Below are 17,502 nucleotides of genomic sequence, written 5' to 3' on the forward strand. Positions count from 1 at the left end.
GGGGGTCCCCAGGCCTCACCGCCAAGGGGTCCGACGAGCCGAAAACGGGCCGGGCAGGCTGAAAACGAGTCCGAGGGAGGAGAATAAAGCCAGGCCTCACCACTAGGCCACCGAGGCTCCTCCCGGCCGGCGTTCTTCCAAGTCGCCCGGCGTTCTTCTTCCCGGCCGGCGTTCTTCCGAGCCGCCCGAGTCCCAGTTGGGCCGAGTCCTCACGCCGAAAACGGCCGAGAATGGGCCGGACGGACTGAACAAATCTGAGGCGAGGGTCACCAGGCCTCACCACCGAGAGGTCCGACGAGCCGAAAACGGGCCACCGAGGCTCCTCCCGGCCGGCGTTCTTCCAAGTCGCCCGGCGTTCTTCTTCCCGGCCGGCGTTCTTCCAAGCCGCCCCAGTCCCAGTTGCGGCCAAGTCCCCACGCCGAAAACGGCCGAAAACGGCCGAGTCCCCACGCCGAGTCCCCACGCCGAAAACGGCCGAAAACGGGCCGGGCGGGCTGAACCGGGTCCGGGGGGGGGTCATCCAGTCACCCTTCGTCGCAGGCCCCCGAGACACCCCCAAAACGCCCCCATTTCCCCACTTGCCGGAGCCGCGTACTACGGAGCAAGCCGCAGTCGGTCCGTCATCTTGGGCATGCGCAGGGCATGCGCATTGGGCATGCGCATTTCTCCTTCAACTTTCAAACACCCCTCACCCTTGGGCATCTTTCTCAAGCCCTGCTGTGATTCTCTCACATCCTTATGCATTCCCTCGCACCCTCCCCCACATAATAGCAGCTACTTACCTGCCTGCTAGCCTGATCACAAGCTGCCTGAGACTTAACAACTTCCTGCCAGCTTCTTCATGGACATGGTCATGGGAAGCCAGCAGGAAGTTGCCTCATCTAATAATGATAACAACTGAGCGATTCAGTTAATTATAGCAATCAGAATTGCAGCGATTGCCCTCACTAAGCAATATGGTCACACTTTGAAACCACAGTGCTTAGCAATGGAAATTCTAATCCCAATTACTGTCATACGTCAAGGACTATCTGTAGTTCTTGCGAATATGCTTTGTGGTAGGTTTTAGAAGATTGAAGGCCACCAGCCTCCTCAAATTATTGCTCAGTTTATAAAAACATAGTTGCAACATTGTTTACTTCAGTCAGAATATATTTGAATGTGGTTCCAAACGCTACAGGTTTTCTTTGTATGGAAAACCTGAAGCACAAATAATTTTTAAAAACAAATGAAGCCAGATTTTGATTTTTCAACTTAGTATATATCCTAGACAGCTTATGCTAGGATCATGTTGTGCATTGTTTTTTATCTGTCTTGCTCTCAGATGTGCATTGATTAGGTCAGGGGTAGGTAACCTTGGCTCTTTTATGATTCGTGGACTTCAACTCCCAGAATTCCTGAGCCAGCCAAGTTGCCTCAGGAATTCTGGGAGTTGAAGTCCACGAGTCATAAAAGAGCCAAGGTTGCCTACCCCTGGACTAAGTCCATCAGGCATAGACTTTTTTTTATTTTCAAGCAAAGCAGATAAAACATTTTAACATCGCTATTCCTATGACCCCACTACCAAGTGAAGTTGTATTGCTCTAAGTCTGTGACAGAACTTTTTCTGCGATGGCACTTTGGTTTGTAGAATAATTTTTCTAAAGAAGGCAAGCCAATACTTACTTATGAGTCATCGAATGACTTTAAGTACATGAGCCTTTTCTATGTCTTTAAAAATATTTTGTCACTCAGGCTTTTCTGCACGTGAAAATTGTTTTAATCTTTTTTATTGTTTAATGTTTTCCAATATAAGGCACTTTAGGACCCCCTTTGGGCTGAAAGGTGACTAAAAAATCTCTGTGTGTATGCATGTGTGTGTTTGTGTGTTAATATATACTGTACATATACATAATTTTCTTATTTATTTGTAGAAACTAAATCATCTCCAGAAGGAGAAGAAGGAGAAAAGCTAGCTGAAGATGAGTATGAGGAGGCAGGAAGTGCTGCAAGTGAAGGTGAGTGTTGTTAGCAATCTGTGGACTTGAAAAGTGTATTTTTATACACTCCCTTTATTCAGCTCTTTTGTGCAATTATTTTCATAAGCTAAGTAATGAAAAAGTAGGTAATGAAATTTACATCTGGGATTTAAGCATTTATTCTTGATCTGCCTTGTATTTGCCTGTCCTACTAGTTTAGATTGTGTGGACCTTTTAGCCTTTCAGAGAGCCATGAAGGCCTCGCTCTTCTCCCATGCAGCCATATAGGTCTAATCAATCAATAATCAATCAATCTTAAAGTAATTTGTAGTCTCAAAGTTTTCTTTTTCAGAAATTAATTGCTATGACTTGTGCTGCTTTGCGTTGCATAACTGGTCCAAAGAAACTATTTTTTTATTTATGTAGCCACATTTGCTTGATTATGCCTAGAACCTCTCGGTTCAAGTATTATTTCGGGTGGCAAGTGTTTATCAGTTGTTTTAAAGATGGTAAAAATCTTACAAGACTTCTAAATCTGGCAAGATTTCAGTGAGCTTATTCCTAAGATTTCATACAATCTCAACCAAGAACCCAACACTGCACATAAACGTCCTGCAAGCCACAAAAGATCATATACACATTTTCTCAAAAATTTCAGCCATTTAAAATATTTTAAACCTTAAATTATTTAAAATATTTCATTAGTTTGGGAGTTCAGAAGATAACCAAAATTGTTATGAGTACAGCAAGTCCTCAGGTTAAGAATGCTCTGATTTAAGGATGATATTGTTAAAAATGGAGCCTATTGTAACAAAATTCAAATTAAAGCCATAAAGATTCAAGTTAAATACACAATGGTTCAAGTCCATTAAGCAATTCTATTTATACAATATTATATAATAATATTGTTCTGGCTTACCTACAAATTTGACTTAAAGACAGACTTTGGGAACAGAACTTGTTCTTAAACTGGAGACTTACCTGTATCATGTTGCTTATTATTGCAATATTTATAGCTCAGGGTCGAAATGAAGGGTCCTTGATGCTCTCTGAGCTTTCTTGTTTTCTTGCAGATGTTTCATTACCCTAACTAGGTAACCTCATCAGTGCTAGTTAGGAGTGCTGTTTGCTTGTTATTGCATTAGTTGTCACATTTGAACTCAACATGAAAAATTGCCTGAAGACTCAATACTTTATTATTCATATGAAGCTATTTTGTTGCATGTGATTTGCTTATAATTTGATTATCTTACTCTTATCACAGTCTCTAATCACCTTATAGATTGGGATAAATCCACAAATTAGAATAACAGTTTTCTTGGTATAGCAGATCTCTTATGACTAAGATTGCAATTGTATTGTATATATGCTTCCTTCGAAAGAAGCCTTCTGAAAAGCAATGAGATTTATTTTTACATAAGCACATCTAAGATTGATATGTAAACTACTTCCATAACTGATCTCTGCTTATTGATTAATTCTTAATGCTATGTGATCTCCTTTTATCATTTGTTTCTTTCTTTTGAAATCTTATGATCATTAGACATTGTCTCTTGTAGTCCAGACTTATATTTAATGAAATTCAAATCCATTGGTGTTGAGATTGCATAGTTATCTCAGGGGTTCCCTTTATTCCAGTGATCTCTGCTCCAGGCACCTGAGATTAGATTTGTTCCAACAGAAGAGAATATACGTATGTAGCTCATAGTTGAACCATGGAGTCCTTGGTGCTGTCTGAGCTTGATTTTTTTGCTTGCAGACTTTTCATTGCCCAACTAAGGTAACATCAGTGCTACATCAGCTTGCTCCCTGTTTATATACAGTAACTTGCCCTGCCAGTGTTGATAATGGTGCGGTTTTATATTTGGTAGTTTCTTGATTAGGGTATTGTTTTCTGCTTGATTGTTTGTCTGGTGTTAATTCCTGTCTAGCCAGCACTTCCTCTCCAGAAAATGCAGTACTCAATAACACTGATAATGTTATCTAGTTGGTAATGAAATGTGTGTAAGCAAACAACCAAGCACAGACAACATTGAGGAGTCCACTAGAATTGTTTTTTAAAATGATCGTTTCTTTCTCAGAAATATATGTATATAGCTTTTATGATGGCATTTTTGAAATCCAGAAGAAGAACCACCACCAGAACCAGAAAAACCCCCAGAACCAGTGAAGAAGAAGAAAAAAGAAGTAGTAGAGAAGAAGATCTCTGAAAATTTCTATTATAACTATGAAGAACTGTGCTCTTATCCCTATATAACTCCAGATTCTGGCATACCGGTGAACCTGCTCTCTCTTATGTATCCATTTTTGCTAGAGATCCATGTGTTTAGGATTTGAGTTTCCTATCATAAACCAAAGTAAGAAACAAATGTATTTGCTTTTAAAAAATAGCATTGGAAATGATGCATTCAGTATATTAATGATGGAATGGTTTACAGATTTAGTAAATAAGGTACTGGTTTTGTTTTGAAGAAATTGGGGGTTAAATTAAGTGAAGGCTGACAAAGCAGTATAGAATGGAACAAATTGCTTACATTTGCTTCAGCACTTTGTGCAATTCTGAGTACAGCACTTTAAGAAGTATTCAGGTAAAGTGAACAGATTCAGCCAAGGGCAATAAGAATTATTAGAGAACAAGTCCTATAGAGAAAGAGCAGTAATTGGGAATATTTAGCTTTGAGAAAAGATTATAGAGAGAGCATTTTATACTACTGTTCAAATATGTACATAATGCCCTTTAGATATCTGAATCAGCAAAACCTATTTACCATGGTTTGAAACTATTTAAAGATAAGAATTTAAGTGATGAGAAAGCAGATTTCAATTATATGTTAGAAAAAAGTAGCAGCATTTCAGTGATGGAACAATTACTAAGAGAAGCATTGAAGTCCTCTTCATTGGATGAATTTAGGTGGAGGCTAAGTAATTGTTCGGGAGATGATTTAATTTGGATTCCTGCACTAAGCCACTGGATTAGACTCAATGGTCCACTCAAACTCTACTCCACTTTTTCCAATTACAACAATGCTATAATGCAGGGTGAGCTAAAAATGAGTGACTAACTGAAACTCACCAAGTGAATTTTCCAGATTATGATGAGCTACATCTTAGAATTTCCTGTCCTAATATAGTCCATTAACTAGCACATCATGCTGTCTTTTTTCATTAATGGTTCATTTATTATTCAGATGCAATAAACCTAGGTCACGTCATCATTTATTTCCTTAGCATGCATTCCTCAGGCATTCTTTTGGATATGACTGCACTAGACGAGCAAACCTCCAGATGCTGGATAGTCAGATTCTCCTCTACATAGCTGGAAGCCAGTTAGTTCTTCTGGATTTGAAATCGAATTATCAGAGATACCTTCGAAGCACAGGTGGTGGAGGGATTGGTGTAATCACGGTATGACGTATATCTTAAAGAATTTTTGCTTAAATTGTTTTTGGCAGAAAAATATGCAGAATTTTTAATGGGGTTTGCTCCCCTTTAAATTTTTTGCTTTTGTTTAATTAACAGAACAAACAAAAAAGGAAAAGCATATAGCAGTGTTTCATGCATGTATAGATAGGCAGAGTTTTACTCAACAGTTTCAATAAAGGACTGTCATATTTCAATATAATCTTCCATACATAGTTTACATCTGTAAACATCTCATTCAAAAGTCACATCAGATCTCAACTCCATTGATTATTTATTTTTCTGTTGGAGAAGTTCTTGGAAGTATAAAGGACATAGAGAACCCAATTCTGTTGTCTAGGTATTAATTTCCATAGTAAGAATGTAATTTAAAAGAGTACAGACAACCCAAAATATAAAAATCTATTTCAAAATCAATATATGTAATTACTTTTTCCAGAACATAATGATTTAGGACATCTGTCTGAATGAAGAAGCATTATTCTTTTTTTTTTCAATATAAAATTTTTATTTTTATCATAAAAAAAAAAAGAAATACATCACAAATATTTCACAATGTTATATCCCATCCCCCCACCCCCCGGACTTCCCAAACCAACCTAGGCTGATATTCAAATACATGTAAACAAATATTAATATCTCTAACTCCAAAGTCTAAACTTAAACAATCCATCTCCTCCGTGTTAATAAAAATTATTCATTTAGTTAGTTCTTCAAATATCCAAAATCTTTACCATTTCAGCAAGATAGTTTAACACCATCCCTTACTTATACAAAAAAAGAAAAGAAAAAAAAATTCCCATCTTCCATAAAGTTAACANTTCTCGCCTACATCGTCCATATAGGACGACTCGGGAACTCAACTCCTACCCCGGGCAGCTCACCGATCCCCTTATGCCCAGGGGAAAGGTATCAAGCCGTTTGACAGCTGATGCTGGCTGTCAAACCGGCTTTTACGCAAAACAGGCGGGAGGCAGCAAACAGCTGCGACCAGCGAAATCGCCTGCCACCGGAAGTCGAGAAGCATTATTCTTATTGCATTTACAAAACCATGATGATGTACTTGGTTATATAAAAACAGGGTCCAATAAATCTAGTTTATTATTTTGGGTTGAACAAGTTATAACTTTTCAAATTTTTGATTTAGACATTAAGATAATATCCCTTTTTTAAAGATAAAATGGGGATTTCCAACCACTTATTTCATTCAGTCTTTAAAATTTTCATATTTATTAATAGGTATTTAGAAGACTAATTGTAGGACTTTTAATTTCAAAAAATTTGGTACTTATTTCTCAAATGATTACATTAAATATGAATAAGATACTGTATATATTTGGATATTGTTTGATTAGAATTTAAATTTTACTCCAGACAGATAAGCAGTCATCTATCTTCTTCTATATAAATAAAAATGTAAATGTTCGTTTGTTCAAAATCTTAAATCTCCAAAAGTTCTTCACCGATTGCTTTGAAATTTTGACACAAGTTGCATTCGAATACGCGCGTGTTTTTATATACCTACTATTGTATAGATGTCACACCTGTGACCGGTAAAAACATTTAACCTGTCTGAGCCACAGCAATGCGTGGCCGGGTACAGCTAGTAATGAATATAATTTCTAGGATATATTTTGCATAAGATTCAAAATTACAAACATTCTGAGTTTTTGAAAATGTCTTCCATATGTATACACACACACAAACACACACACACAGAGGAAGGGAGGGGGAGAGGGAGAGGGAGAGAGAAACACAGAAGACATTTTCAAAAGTTCAGTACATTGTAAATATCTATGAGGTTCTTCAGTTCCAAAGATATGTTTGAAAAAAATGCAATTGTCAATTAAAGATAGGGATCTGGTTTTCTGAATGTTGAATAATATTATGTGAATATCTTCTGATTAGTAACACATTTGGATGGTTTTACTCAGCATAAATTTTCTTCCTGAGCTTTTTGAGAATATACACACATTGCAACTTTACTTAAGTGGATTGTTGTAAGTTTGTTGTAAATATTCACTAGCTGTAACTCCTGACCTTGTTATATCAATTTGAATACTGTGGTACATTTTTGGAAAATTGCATTTTTTTTCCATTTTTTTTTCATGCTAGCTGCTGTGCACCTAAGGGCACTTCTGGGTTGAAATGATTAGGTGGTGATATCAGCATTGCCTGGGAGACACCCAGTTGAGGGCTCCTTTCATGTCCCTGTTAATGTTCCCACCAAAGTGGTACCTTTATCTATCTACTTGCTATTATTCGCTTTTGAACTGCTAGGTTGGCAGGAACTAGAGCAAATGATTGAAACTCACCCTGCCACACAACAGCACTTGAGTCTCAAATGTGGGCTTGCTGATTGTCAACCAACATCCTAACCATCTGAGCCACCCTGTTTCTTTTTTTTCATGCTAAATTATTATGGGATGAAGCAACTTTAAATTTTATTTAAAAGCTGCTGCATGAAAAATTTGGATATACACTAAGATTTTAACTTTAGACTAATTACTGAATAATAATAATGAACGTTGATCATTTTGTTTGCTAAAGGACAAATATTTGCCTTTTGCTGTCCACTGTCAATATTTACAAGTACAACTTATATTGATTGATATCTCAATTTTGATTAGTATTTTCAGTTGCTGAAAATTATTAGAAGGGTTTTTTTTCTTTTTAAGAAGTATGTCAGCACACAATGCTCATCCTTTGAACAGCTTTATATTCTTGTCCTGTCCCAGTACATGCATGAATTCACAGGGAGTTTTAGAGACTCTATTGAGACACCCCAGGGGCCTTGTAGTATTTTATTTGGGTCCCTGCTGTTTTTTGGCAAGATTTTGAAAGTGGATTGCCATTGTCTCCTTCCTAGGGCTGAGAGAGAGAGAATCTCTGTCCCAAGATCACTCAGCTGACTTTGTTAGTGTCTTAACCACTATAACCAAACTTACTCTCTAATTACACAATATTGTAGAAATAAGATAAAATAAAACAGTTGTTCAAAGCTTAAGAATTGGTTTTAGAGAAAAGATCAGAAAGTATGGACCACTGGGTCTCATTATTCATTTCAGCATAAAACCACACACATATTTTCCCTCTTATTTCCGTAGTGCTTGTCTATGCAATGTATTTGTGTTTGCTCCTTCTCTTCATTAGAGTGCAGCAAATTAGTGTTGGGTCAACCCAGTCATAAGGCTCAGTAAAGTTTCCTTGTGGTATCCAGTCATCTTTGTCCTGAGTTGCTCAGCTATCAATGAAGTATCTTGCTATATGTGTAGCTCATGCTGCCTTCTTTGCACTAGGCAGCTTTTTCACTGCCTTACTATAGGGACTGCTTAACTGGGCAGCTGTTTGCTATTGTCACTAGCATTCACTGGCATGATCATGAGGCCCCTCCACCAAGATTATGAAGGGACACATAGTGTAGAGATGGTCTGATGTGTGCACAGATGATATAATCCTATTCTTTAAAACATCTACTTAATACTTGTACAAAATCTGTATGTGATTTTGTATGTGCATTAAGTAACAAAAATAACGCCAAAACCATGGGTGGCTTTTTTATGTGTATACTGATGTTTGATCTCTAAATAACAATCATGGATATGCAATATTGTGAATAATGAGGACCATCCCTATTTCTAAATCCTGATGATATCTAGAATCCATTTCTATTCTATTTAGAATGAGGAACAGTAGAAGGCCAATTTTTTCTTTGTCCTTGGGTCTGCAATTCCTGAAGGGAAAAGTTTTGTGCTTAATGGTAGTTCAGGATTATATTGGTTACTGAAAGAATAAAGGAACAGTTTGATTTTGCTAATTTTATTGTTCTATATAAGCCAAGTTGCAAGAAGATTATGCTTAAATGAAAATTATCTTTAATTAGGCACACCCGGACAGAACTCATTTTGCAGTAGGAGAAAAAGGTTGGAAGCCCAACATGGTTATCTATGAGTATCCTTCTCTAAGACCATACAGAATATTACGAGGTAGGTTAAAAGATAATGACTTTCACAGTTTAAAATAGTGCAGAATAAACTGTCTTAAAACTGAAAGCAATATTCCATTTTAATTTCTTGTATAAATATATGCTCTGTTTGCTGCAACTCTTGATCTTTCTTTGTACAAAAGAAAAAGAAATGGAGACTGGGTAAAAAACGAACTATTGAAAGAATGGTAATAAATTAAGAAGGTGTCTCCTGTTTTCAAAGTACATTTTTTCTTATTTGAGCTGCTTTTTTTTTTTACCAAAACCAGAAAGAAACAATGTGTGTATTGTATTTCATTTCACTTCATTTTTCTAGTGTTTTTAATTTAAAATTTAAAATATACAAATGGTACATCTGACTTTTTTGCAGCTGACAAATCATGTTCTGTAGCATCTTCTAGAAATTATTGCATTTATTTTTACTTGCTTAAATCTATATATTTTACAATTATATTACTATATAGAACTGAACACAAAATATACCATGTCACATAACTTATGTTCAGTTCTATGTACTAACAGTGAACTCATTTTCCAAGAGCTGAACTTTTTGTAATACAAATGGCAACACCTCAGAGCAGGAATCAAAGTTTCCTAGACCTATAAAGAAAGCTCAGATAGTAAACCCTCCCAGGGTAACTACCTCCCCCCCCCCCCACACACACAATTCAGTAAGGACTGAGCATTCTCCATTGCCAGAAAAAGCTGAGTGTCTATAGGGGAGATGGGGGTAGGGGGATGGAAATTGACTATATTATTTTGGGAAAAATCATGGCTAGCTGACAAGAGCTCTAAACAAGCTAACTTTTCATTTAAAATAGAATTCTGTTGTATAGTCTTCAAATGCTGATTCTGAGAAGAAAGTATAGAAACTAGGACATGCCAAGCCTTCAGGCTATATTTATTTTATGTCATCAAGGAGCATTACCATCATCTCATCAGATCACTTGCACACCTCTATTAAAAATATGTACTTTTAATTCATACTTGCACGCATACCCCACACACATATACATGCTTTGAAAGCAAGTGATTATTTTCCATTTTTTTGGTTTATTTGTATTTTTAAAATTTTTATTTCAAAATTGTATGTGCCATTTATAAAGCATAGTAGAGGATAGGGCTGGTAAATGGGGATGTTTTCTTGGTCATGCACACTATGGTGAGAAACTGATTATTTTGCTTTATTTCCAGGTGGAACAGAAGAGGCATATGCATTTGCTGACTTTAACCGTTCTGGCACCCTGATAGCCACTGTAGGGAGTAGCCCTGACTATACATTGACAGTCTGGGACTGGAAACAGGAAAAGATTATATTGAGATCAAAAGCATTTTCACAAGATGTTTATAAAGTTACTTTTTCTCCTGAAAATGAAGAACAACTTACTACATCTGGTTCAGGCCACATCAAGTAAGCCAACTACCCCTTTTTAAAGAAATAGATTATCAAAAAGGTATCAATTTGAGGAAATGATATGACTCTGATTCAGGTGGCTGTAGGCTTTGTCCCTTCACAATGATACTTTGTGCACTGCTACTGTTACCCCAAGCTACCTCACCAACCACCTATTCTTAGCAGCACCTAGTAGTTCTTTCACCAAGCCAATTGGCAACAAGCCAAAACAGAATCTTACTCTAGTCATTGGTTTTTTTTTTATCATGTTAGTTTTTTGCAGGGGATGGGGGTGAAGAAAACGCCAGGGAACTGCCAGGGAAATGGAAGAACCTCTCTCCTTTTCACTGACAAGGGAAAAATTAAAGTGCTGCAAGGAAGTGAAAGTGCAATCTTCAGGAAGTGAGAAACCCAGAAGTAACACAAAACAGGAATGCTTGCTAACTGGAAGCCTTAGTCCATCCACCCCAAAAAACTTTGCACAATTATTGTTCTGGTGCTTTCTCTGTATCAGGAGCCTAGCTAATTAACTGTGTAAGTTAATCAGCCAAGCTTTTTAAGATAACTGAAAACTCACTGGTTTCATGCAAATATTCAAGGGCAGCGTCAGCATTGGATCAAATTATCTTTTGTGCATAGAATAAAGTGGGCTGTTTCCTGATTTTTTTAAAGAAATAGCTTTGCCTATTTGGTGGATATTGTCAATACAATATAATCCTGTATTCTGAATCACAGAAAGAGGATAAACTATAATTTAAAGAAATATAATGTGTTTAAATCCATAAAGACATTGTAATAAGCCGCCCAGAGTCAACTCTAGGCGAGATGGGCGGCATGCAAGTCAAACAAACAAATAAAATGTTGATACATTTTGAAATCATTTCAGGGTTGTCTGTGTTTCTGTGACATAAGTTGGAGAGTTGAGTGAAGCTAGGTTTTGGTTTAGTGTGAGATAGTGTGGCCCACGGGAAAGAACCTGCGCCTCAATCTTTTTCTAACTCCCGAGCTTCCTGTAGTGTAAATAAAATGCTCCATTGCAGCTCTCTCACAGTAGCCCAAACAAAAGAAGCAAAAATGGAACTGAAAAGAATTTTGACAGTTTCCTTGTTGCTTACTTTTAGCTGGTAACCAAGAATTCAAAATGCCACATCGCTTAGCTTTTTTGTTTTTAATTTTCTTAGAACTTGTAAGTAGTGAAAATTGGCAGTTGAGATTTTTGTTGCTATATAATTTGCAATAACTGGGATAGACAATTATTTTTCCTCTTTATTCTTAGCATAGCCAGCACTAACATATAAGAATAAATGAAAATGCTCTTAATTCCCGTTGATTTATGACAAACATATGCAATGGATTATATTCATTTTTTTTTGCTTACAATGGTAAGTCCATTCTGGACTTGGGTTCTTAAGCTTTGTTTTCACTCATTTGTTTTAGTATTTAATTAACTGTGGATGTTTTGGGTCTGATCCTAGACATACTATCTTTAACAATAATTTGGAAAAATAAATCTACGTTTAAAATTTTGGATTGTTTTCCCAAATTAGCCATAACCGCATTTATTGATTTGGCTGAAATAGTACAGTGGTTGGTTAAAAATTAAAAATTTTATCACTCCTCACAACTGTAGAAGTAGGTGGAAGAGTTAGGGTTGTTCTGTAAACAATGATCTATCTTTACAGTTATTTTGGTGCCTACAAAAAGGCTGACATAATTTTACTGGAAAAACTAATTTGAACATAATTTTCATGGTTGTGTATCCAGGTTTTGGAGAATGGCTCTCACTTTTACTGGCTTGAAATTACAAGGGGCATTAGGTAGGTTTGGAAAGACATCACTGACAGATATTGAAGGATATGTGGAGCTGCCAGATGGTAAGGTGAGAAGCATTTTCCATCCTTAAACTTTTCCACATGAGTAATCCCTTTGAATCCAGATTTAAGTGAATAAAGATATAACATTTTTGTTTTCTGCCATTGCTTAACATTAGACTTAAAAAATGTAATTTTTTTTAAATAGTTCTAAAATGTAACAATTGGGTGAAGAGTCATTTTTACTTATTTAAATAATTTACCACCTAAAACCTAGTGGATTTCAGTCAGAAATTATGTTGCCTGCTGCTACAGATGGCACACTCATGATGCAGTATTTTATTGTTAACTTTCTCCCATTTACTACTGCTTTTCAAAGCAAGGGCTGAACTATATTCACTATCACAGAAATGGCTGCAGTAAGTAGGGAGGATTGACTCCACACTGCATGATGAACAGTACCTTGCATAACTGAATGCACTTTCTGATGTGGTAATGCATTGTTGGATATAGCCCTATGTTTGTACAGTATGCTGGCTTTCAATACTGACATTTTTGCACACAAACAATAAAAATGACACCAAATAATAGCATTCCAATACATCAGCCATAATAGAGTAAGTTTCCCTGAAGTGAAAACTAGATTGCCTAATAAGCCTACCTAGCTGAAAGAATTGTTTCTAGGTCTCTAAAATAGAAAAGTTTCTTGCCACATTCATTAGCACCAGTTCCGTCTCTGAAGGTAGAAACACCTGGAGAAGAAATTCAGATAAAAATTTCAGGTCATTAGAGTGGAGGTTAGTATTACTGCAGGCATTTTTTCTCCCATATAACCTAAAATTGCCAAGCAGATAAAGGTTGCCTCCTGTCCACGAACCAAATATACTCCTTGGAGTTTCCCATTTATCCCTCTTTAGAACAATGTATTTGACAAATCATATTACAAAATTCTAATAGTTGTGCAGTAAGATGTTCTTCAGTTTTATTTCCAGCTTTTAACCTTAAACCCAATAAATATATTCTAAAATCACGTGAAGTATTAATACCACTTTACAATGCCTTAGTAAGGCCACACTTGGAATACTGCATCCAGTTTTGGGCAACACGATGTAAAAAAGATGCTGAGACTCTACAAAGAGTACAGAGAAGAGCAACAAAGATGATTAGGGGACTGGAGGCTAAAACATATAAGGAACGGTTGCTGAAATTGGGTATGTCTAGTTTAATGAAGAGAAGGACGAGGGGGAACATGACAGCAGTGTTCCAATATCTTAGGGGCTGCCACAAAGAAGAGGGGGTCAATCTATTCTCCAAGGCGCCTGAAGGCAGGACAAGAAGCAATGGATGGAAACTGATCAAGGAGAGAAGCAACTTAGAACTAAGGAGAAACTTCCTGACAGTTAGAACAATTAACCAATGGAACAACCTGCCTCCAGAAGCAGTGAATGCTCCAATATTGGAAGTTTTTAAGAAGAGACTGGACAGCTATTTGTCTGAAACAGCTATTTCCTGCCTGAGCAGGGGGTTGGACTCGATGACCTCCAAGGTCCCTTCCAACTTTTTTATTATTATTATTATTATTATTATTATTATTATTATTATTATTATTATTATTATTATTATTATTATTATTATTATTATTATTATTATTAAAATTTCCAAAGTAGGTTGGGTTATGATATGAAATGTGCAAATCATGGGGAAAAATTAAAAATATTCCACTGGGAATATCCAAGGATTTTGATATATTTAGCAGTTGTTTGCATCATGGCTGATATCAACTATTAATGTCATTGAACAGGACACGTCTGTGGTGCTTTGCCTGCTACACTCTTCATCAGTACAAAGTTATCTTCTTAAGAACTTTTCTAGCACACAAAGACAAAAGTCCTTTTTATAGTAAAATTGCTTCAGCTATTATGTCATTTATAATTTCCCTACTGGAAAGCATATTTGGATTTATGATACTAATTAATGTTGTTTCATTTGTATTCAAGGTACTTTCAGGTTCAGAATGGGGTAATTTGCTTCTTTGGGAAGGGGGACTCATAAAAGTGGAACTCTGTCGACCTGGCCGTAAAAATTGTCATAATGGTCCTATTAATCAGTTAATTCTGGATGAAGGAGAAGTGATCACTGTTGGATCAGATGGATACATCAGGGTAAGGGTTCCCCCCCCCCAAAAAAAGTATACTAAATGTGCAAAAATATATTGTACTCAAACTGATTTATAATTTAAAAGCAGGAATCATCGGGTAGTTATATAAATTTAATTTACTATTCTACATTTATATTCTATAAATATTTTGTTCAGAAGCAGCTATAGTGAGTGCTCCTTGTTAATAAATTCTATGCAAATATTGTTCATTAATTTCATATCTAGGAATAAATAACTTTAATTCCAAGTATTTCTCGGAGAAGTATTTTATAGGGTAGATGCCACCACAGAAAAGATTCTTGTTCCAATTGCAGTAAGGATTAGGGTGAGGGGTGAAGAAACATATCTCAATTCTTTTGCCAGTATTCTGACAAAATGTGATATCTCAAAAGTTGTTATTAGCATATTAAGGCTAAACATATTGTTACTGCCCTAATTGTATCTCTTGAAATACAAATAGCTGTAGAGAGATTTATTTGTCAGACAGTACCATGAGAAAAGCTGAGTTTCAAGACTGCTCAGATTTTCTAAGGTGCTATTTATATCTGAAGGCAAATAATATTACCTCTTCCTCCTCCTCCTCCTCCTCCTCCTCCTCCTCCTCCTCTTCCTCTTCCTCTTCCTCTTTTACTGCTTCGGGGGTTGAGGTAGATACAAAATTCTGGCTCTTGCTCTTCTGACAGCCTCAGTCACTGTTAATTGGGACATATGAATAACATCTATTTATTTGTCTGATTGCTTGCTTATTTTATTTCTGCACAGCTTTTCGTATCAGAAAAAGTCCTTTTGAATTCTCTTTTCTGAGATTGCTCTCTCATGATGCTTTAGCATTTTAAAACAATAACAACCTCCTTTTTCCCCAAAAACTTTTGTGAAGGTTTGGGATTTTGAAACAATAGACACAGCTGATGTTGTGGATGATACTGGACTTGTAGAGATGGAACATATAAACGAACTTTTAGTTGGTAAAAATGTCAGTCTGAATTTTATGATGAAAATTCATGAACGGGGAGAACCATATTGGTATGCTCAGGTGAGACGTTTTCTAATAATTAGTGAATAGACAATTCAGTACTGATGAGGTCAAGAATACCAAAGGAAAGGATATTTGTTTTAGTATCAGTTGAAATATCACTAGGTTTTTATTCCCATTGGCTTTGTTCACATAACCATAAATCAGGTTCTACAAACTCCACTGACTTCCACTGTCGGACCAATGCACATTAAAACCAATAATTCATTTGGTATTAAAATCTACAGTCCTAACATAGCATAACTATGAGAAATGTTAGATGGTTCTATATTCTGTATCTGGATATTCCTTTTAGAAAGGAAGTACTAAATTGGAAAGAAAAAGTGAAATTGTATAAGACAAGATCTTTTACCCTCACTTTTATAACTTTAATAAAACTTTTAAATCATGGGTGTCCAACCTTTTGGCTTACCTAGGCCTCATTGAGTGAAGAGGAATTGCCTTGGATAACATTTAACATGTATAATATAGTTAATGTATACAAATGATAAATGTCCTTTATTTTTATTATAATATTAAAACAAAATAGGGCAATATAAACATACAACTAATGGGATATTTGAGCTTATTTTTGTGTAACCAGTGCATCAATGTCTCATTTGATGGAAGTGGTTGAAATTCTTAGTGAGTTCTCAAGGTGCTCGTTAGAAAATTTTGATCTAATTTTACTCTTTGTGTGCTTCATCCTTGAAAAAAGTTGTTTACAAATGTCAAAGGATGATGACATGAATATAGCTTGATTGTGAAGTGAGGGACATTTTTCTCTGGGAAGATAGGACTTATAAAAGTCTAGTAAAGAGACAGGATCAAATTTTTCTGAATGTCTGAATGTTTAATTTAACTCTACACATTCCATTTGAAAATTTGTAGGTAATGTATTTATATCCACTGAAAATGGAGTTGTAAATATACCCAAAATTTAATTTAATTTTAATTTATTAAATTATTTTGCAAAGCAATACAACAAACCCCATACAATAATTAAATAAGAAAATCTATATCTCTGCTTCCTTGCAAAAAAATATATCATTTTTTTGCTGGGTTAATTAACAATAAACACTTGTTTCCATAGGCACACACATATATTATCACACACTTATTATCGGTAATAGTTGTATTTTACTTGCCAAGTCACCCAAGTGCATATAACATCTGATAGGGGTTTCAGTTTGACTGACTGTGTGATGGATATGGGAGGTGAAGTTAGCACTGTGCTGTCCCCTAAAGATTATTCCATTGTCATCTGAGCAGTCCATGCTTGAATATCATGTAATCAAGTCATGAAAAACTTTTGCAAAAATCACATAAGAATGCTAACAGTTTACAATCTTGTGGGGCTGGATTACCAGCTGTCCAGGGCATTATGTGACCCATGTGTTTAAGTGGTTTTAATGGTTCTCCAGTGTTTGTGAGATGATACTTCTATATTTTTCTATGGCTTTAATTGCTAATAATAATTGTATGGTAAAATTCTTGAATCTTTATATGCTTCTAAAGATTCAAATACAGCCTACTCAACTGAGGGTTGCAGGAGATGACAGTTGTGTCAGTGTTCAGTTTACAATATAGTTTATATTTGTTTTCCTCCTGTGAATTCAATGTAAGTTTTTATTCACCCATGGTTGAGAGATGGCTTTTTATATTGTAGATTCATTGTAAGCTAGGAAAATTTGATTTCCAGATCAAAAGCCCTCATACTTCCAAATTCTTTATGCCATCTATTGCTTAGAGTAATTATATTAAC

General features: G+C 36.0%; 1 protein-coding gene across 1 annotated transcript in view; it reads left to right on the forward strand.

Annotated features, from left to right (window-relative positions):
- LOC107286494 (cilia- and flagella-associated protein 44) overlaps window positions 1-17,502 on the forward strand; it is a gene marked incomplete at its 5' end in the record, with an annotated part of 39,837 nt that overhangs the window by 4,025 nt on the left and 18,310 nt on the right. Inside the window, 8 exon segments of the mRNA XM_029283951.1 lie at window positions 1,914-1,997; window positions 4,084-4,255; window positions 5,201-5,363; window positions 9,262-9,364; window positions 10,558-10,774; window positions 12,521-12,635; window positions 14,565-14,729; window positions 15,603-15,758. Of these exon segments, the coding sequence (XP_029139784.1) occupies window positions 1,914-1,997; window positions 4,084-4,255; window positions 5,201-5,363; window positions 9,262-9,364; window positions 10,558-10,774; window positions 12,521-12,635; window positions 14,565-14,729; window positions 15,603-15,758 (1,175 nt within the window).

The sequence above is a fragment of the Protobothrops mucrosquamatus genome, unplaced genomic scaffold (assembly GCF_001527695.2).
Source record: "Protobothrops mucrosquamatus isolate PMUCROS unplaced genomic scaffold, P.Mucros_1.0 scaffold_96, whole genome shotgun sequence".
NCBI lineage: Eukaryota > Metazoa > Chordata > Lepidosauria > Squamata > Viperidae > Protobothrops > Protobothrops mucrosquamatus.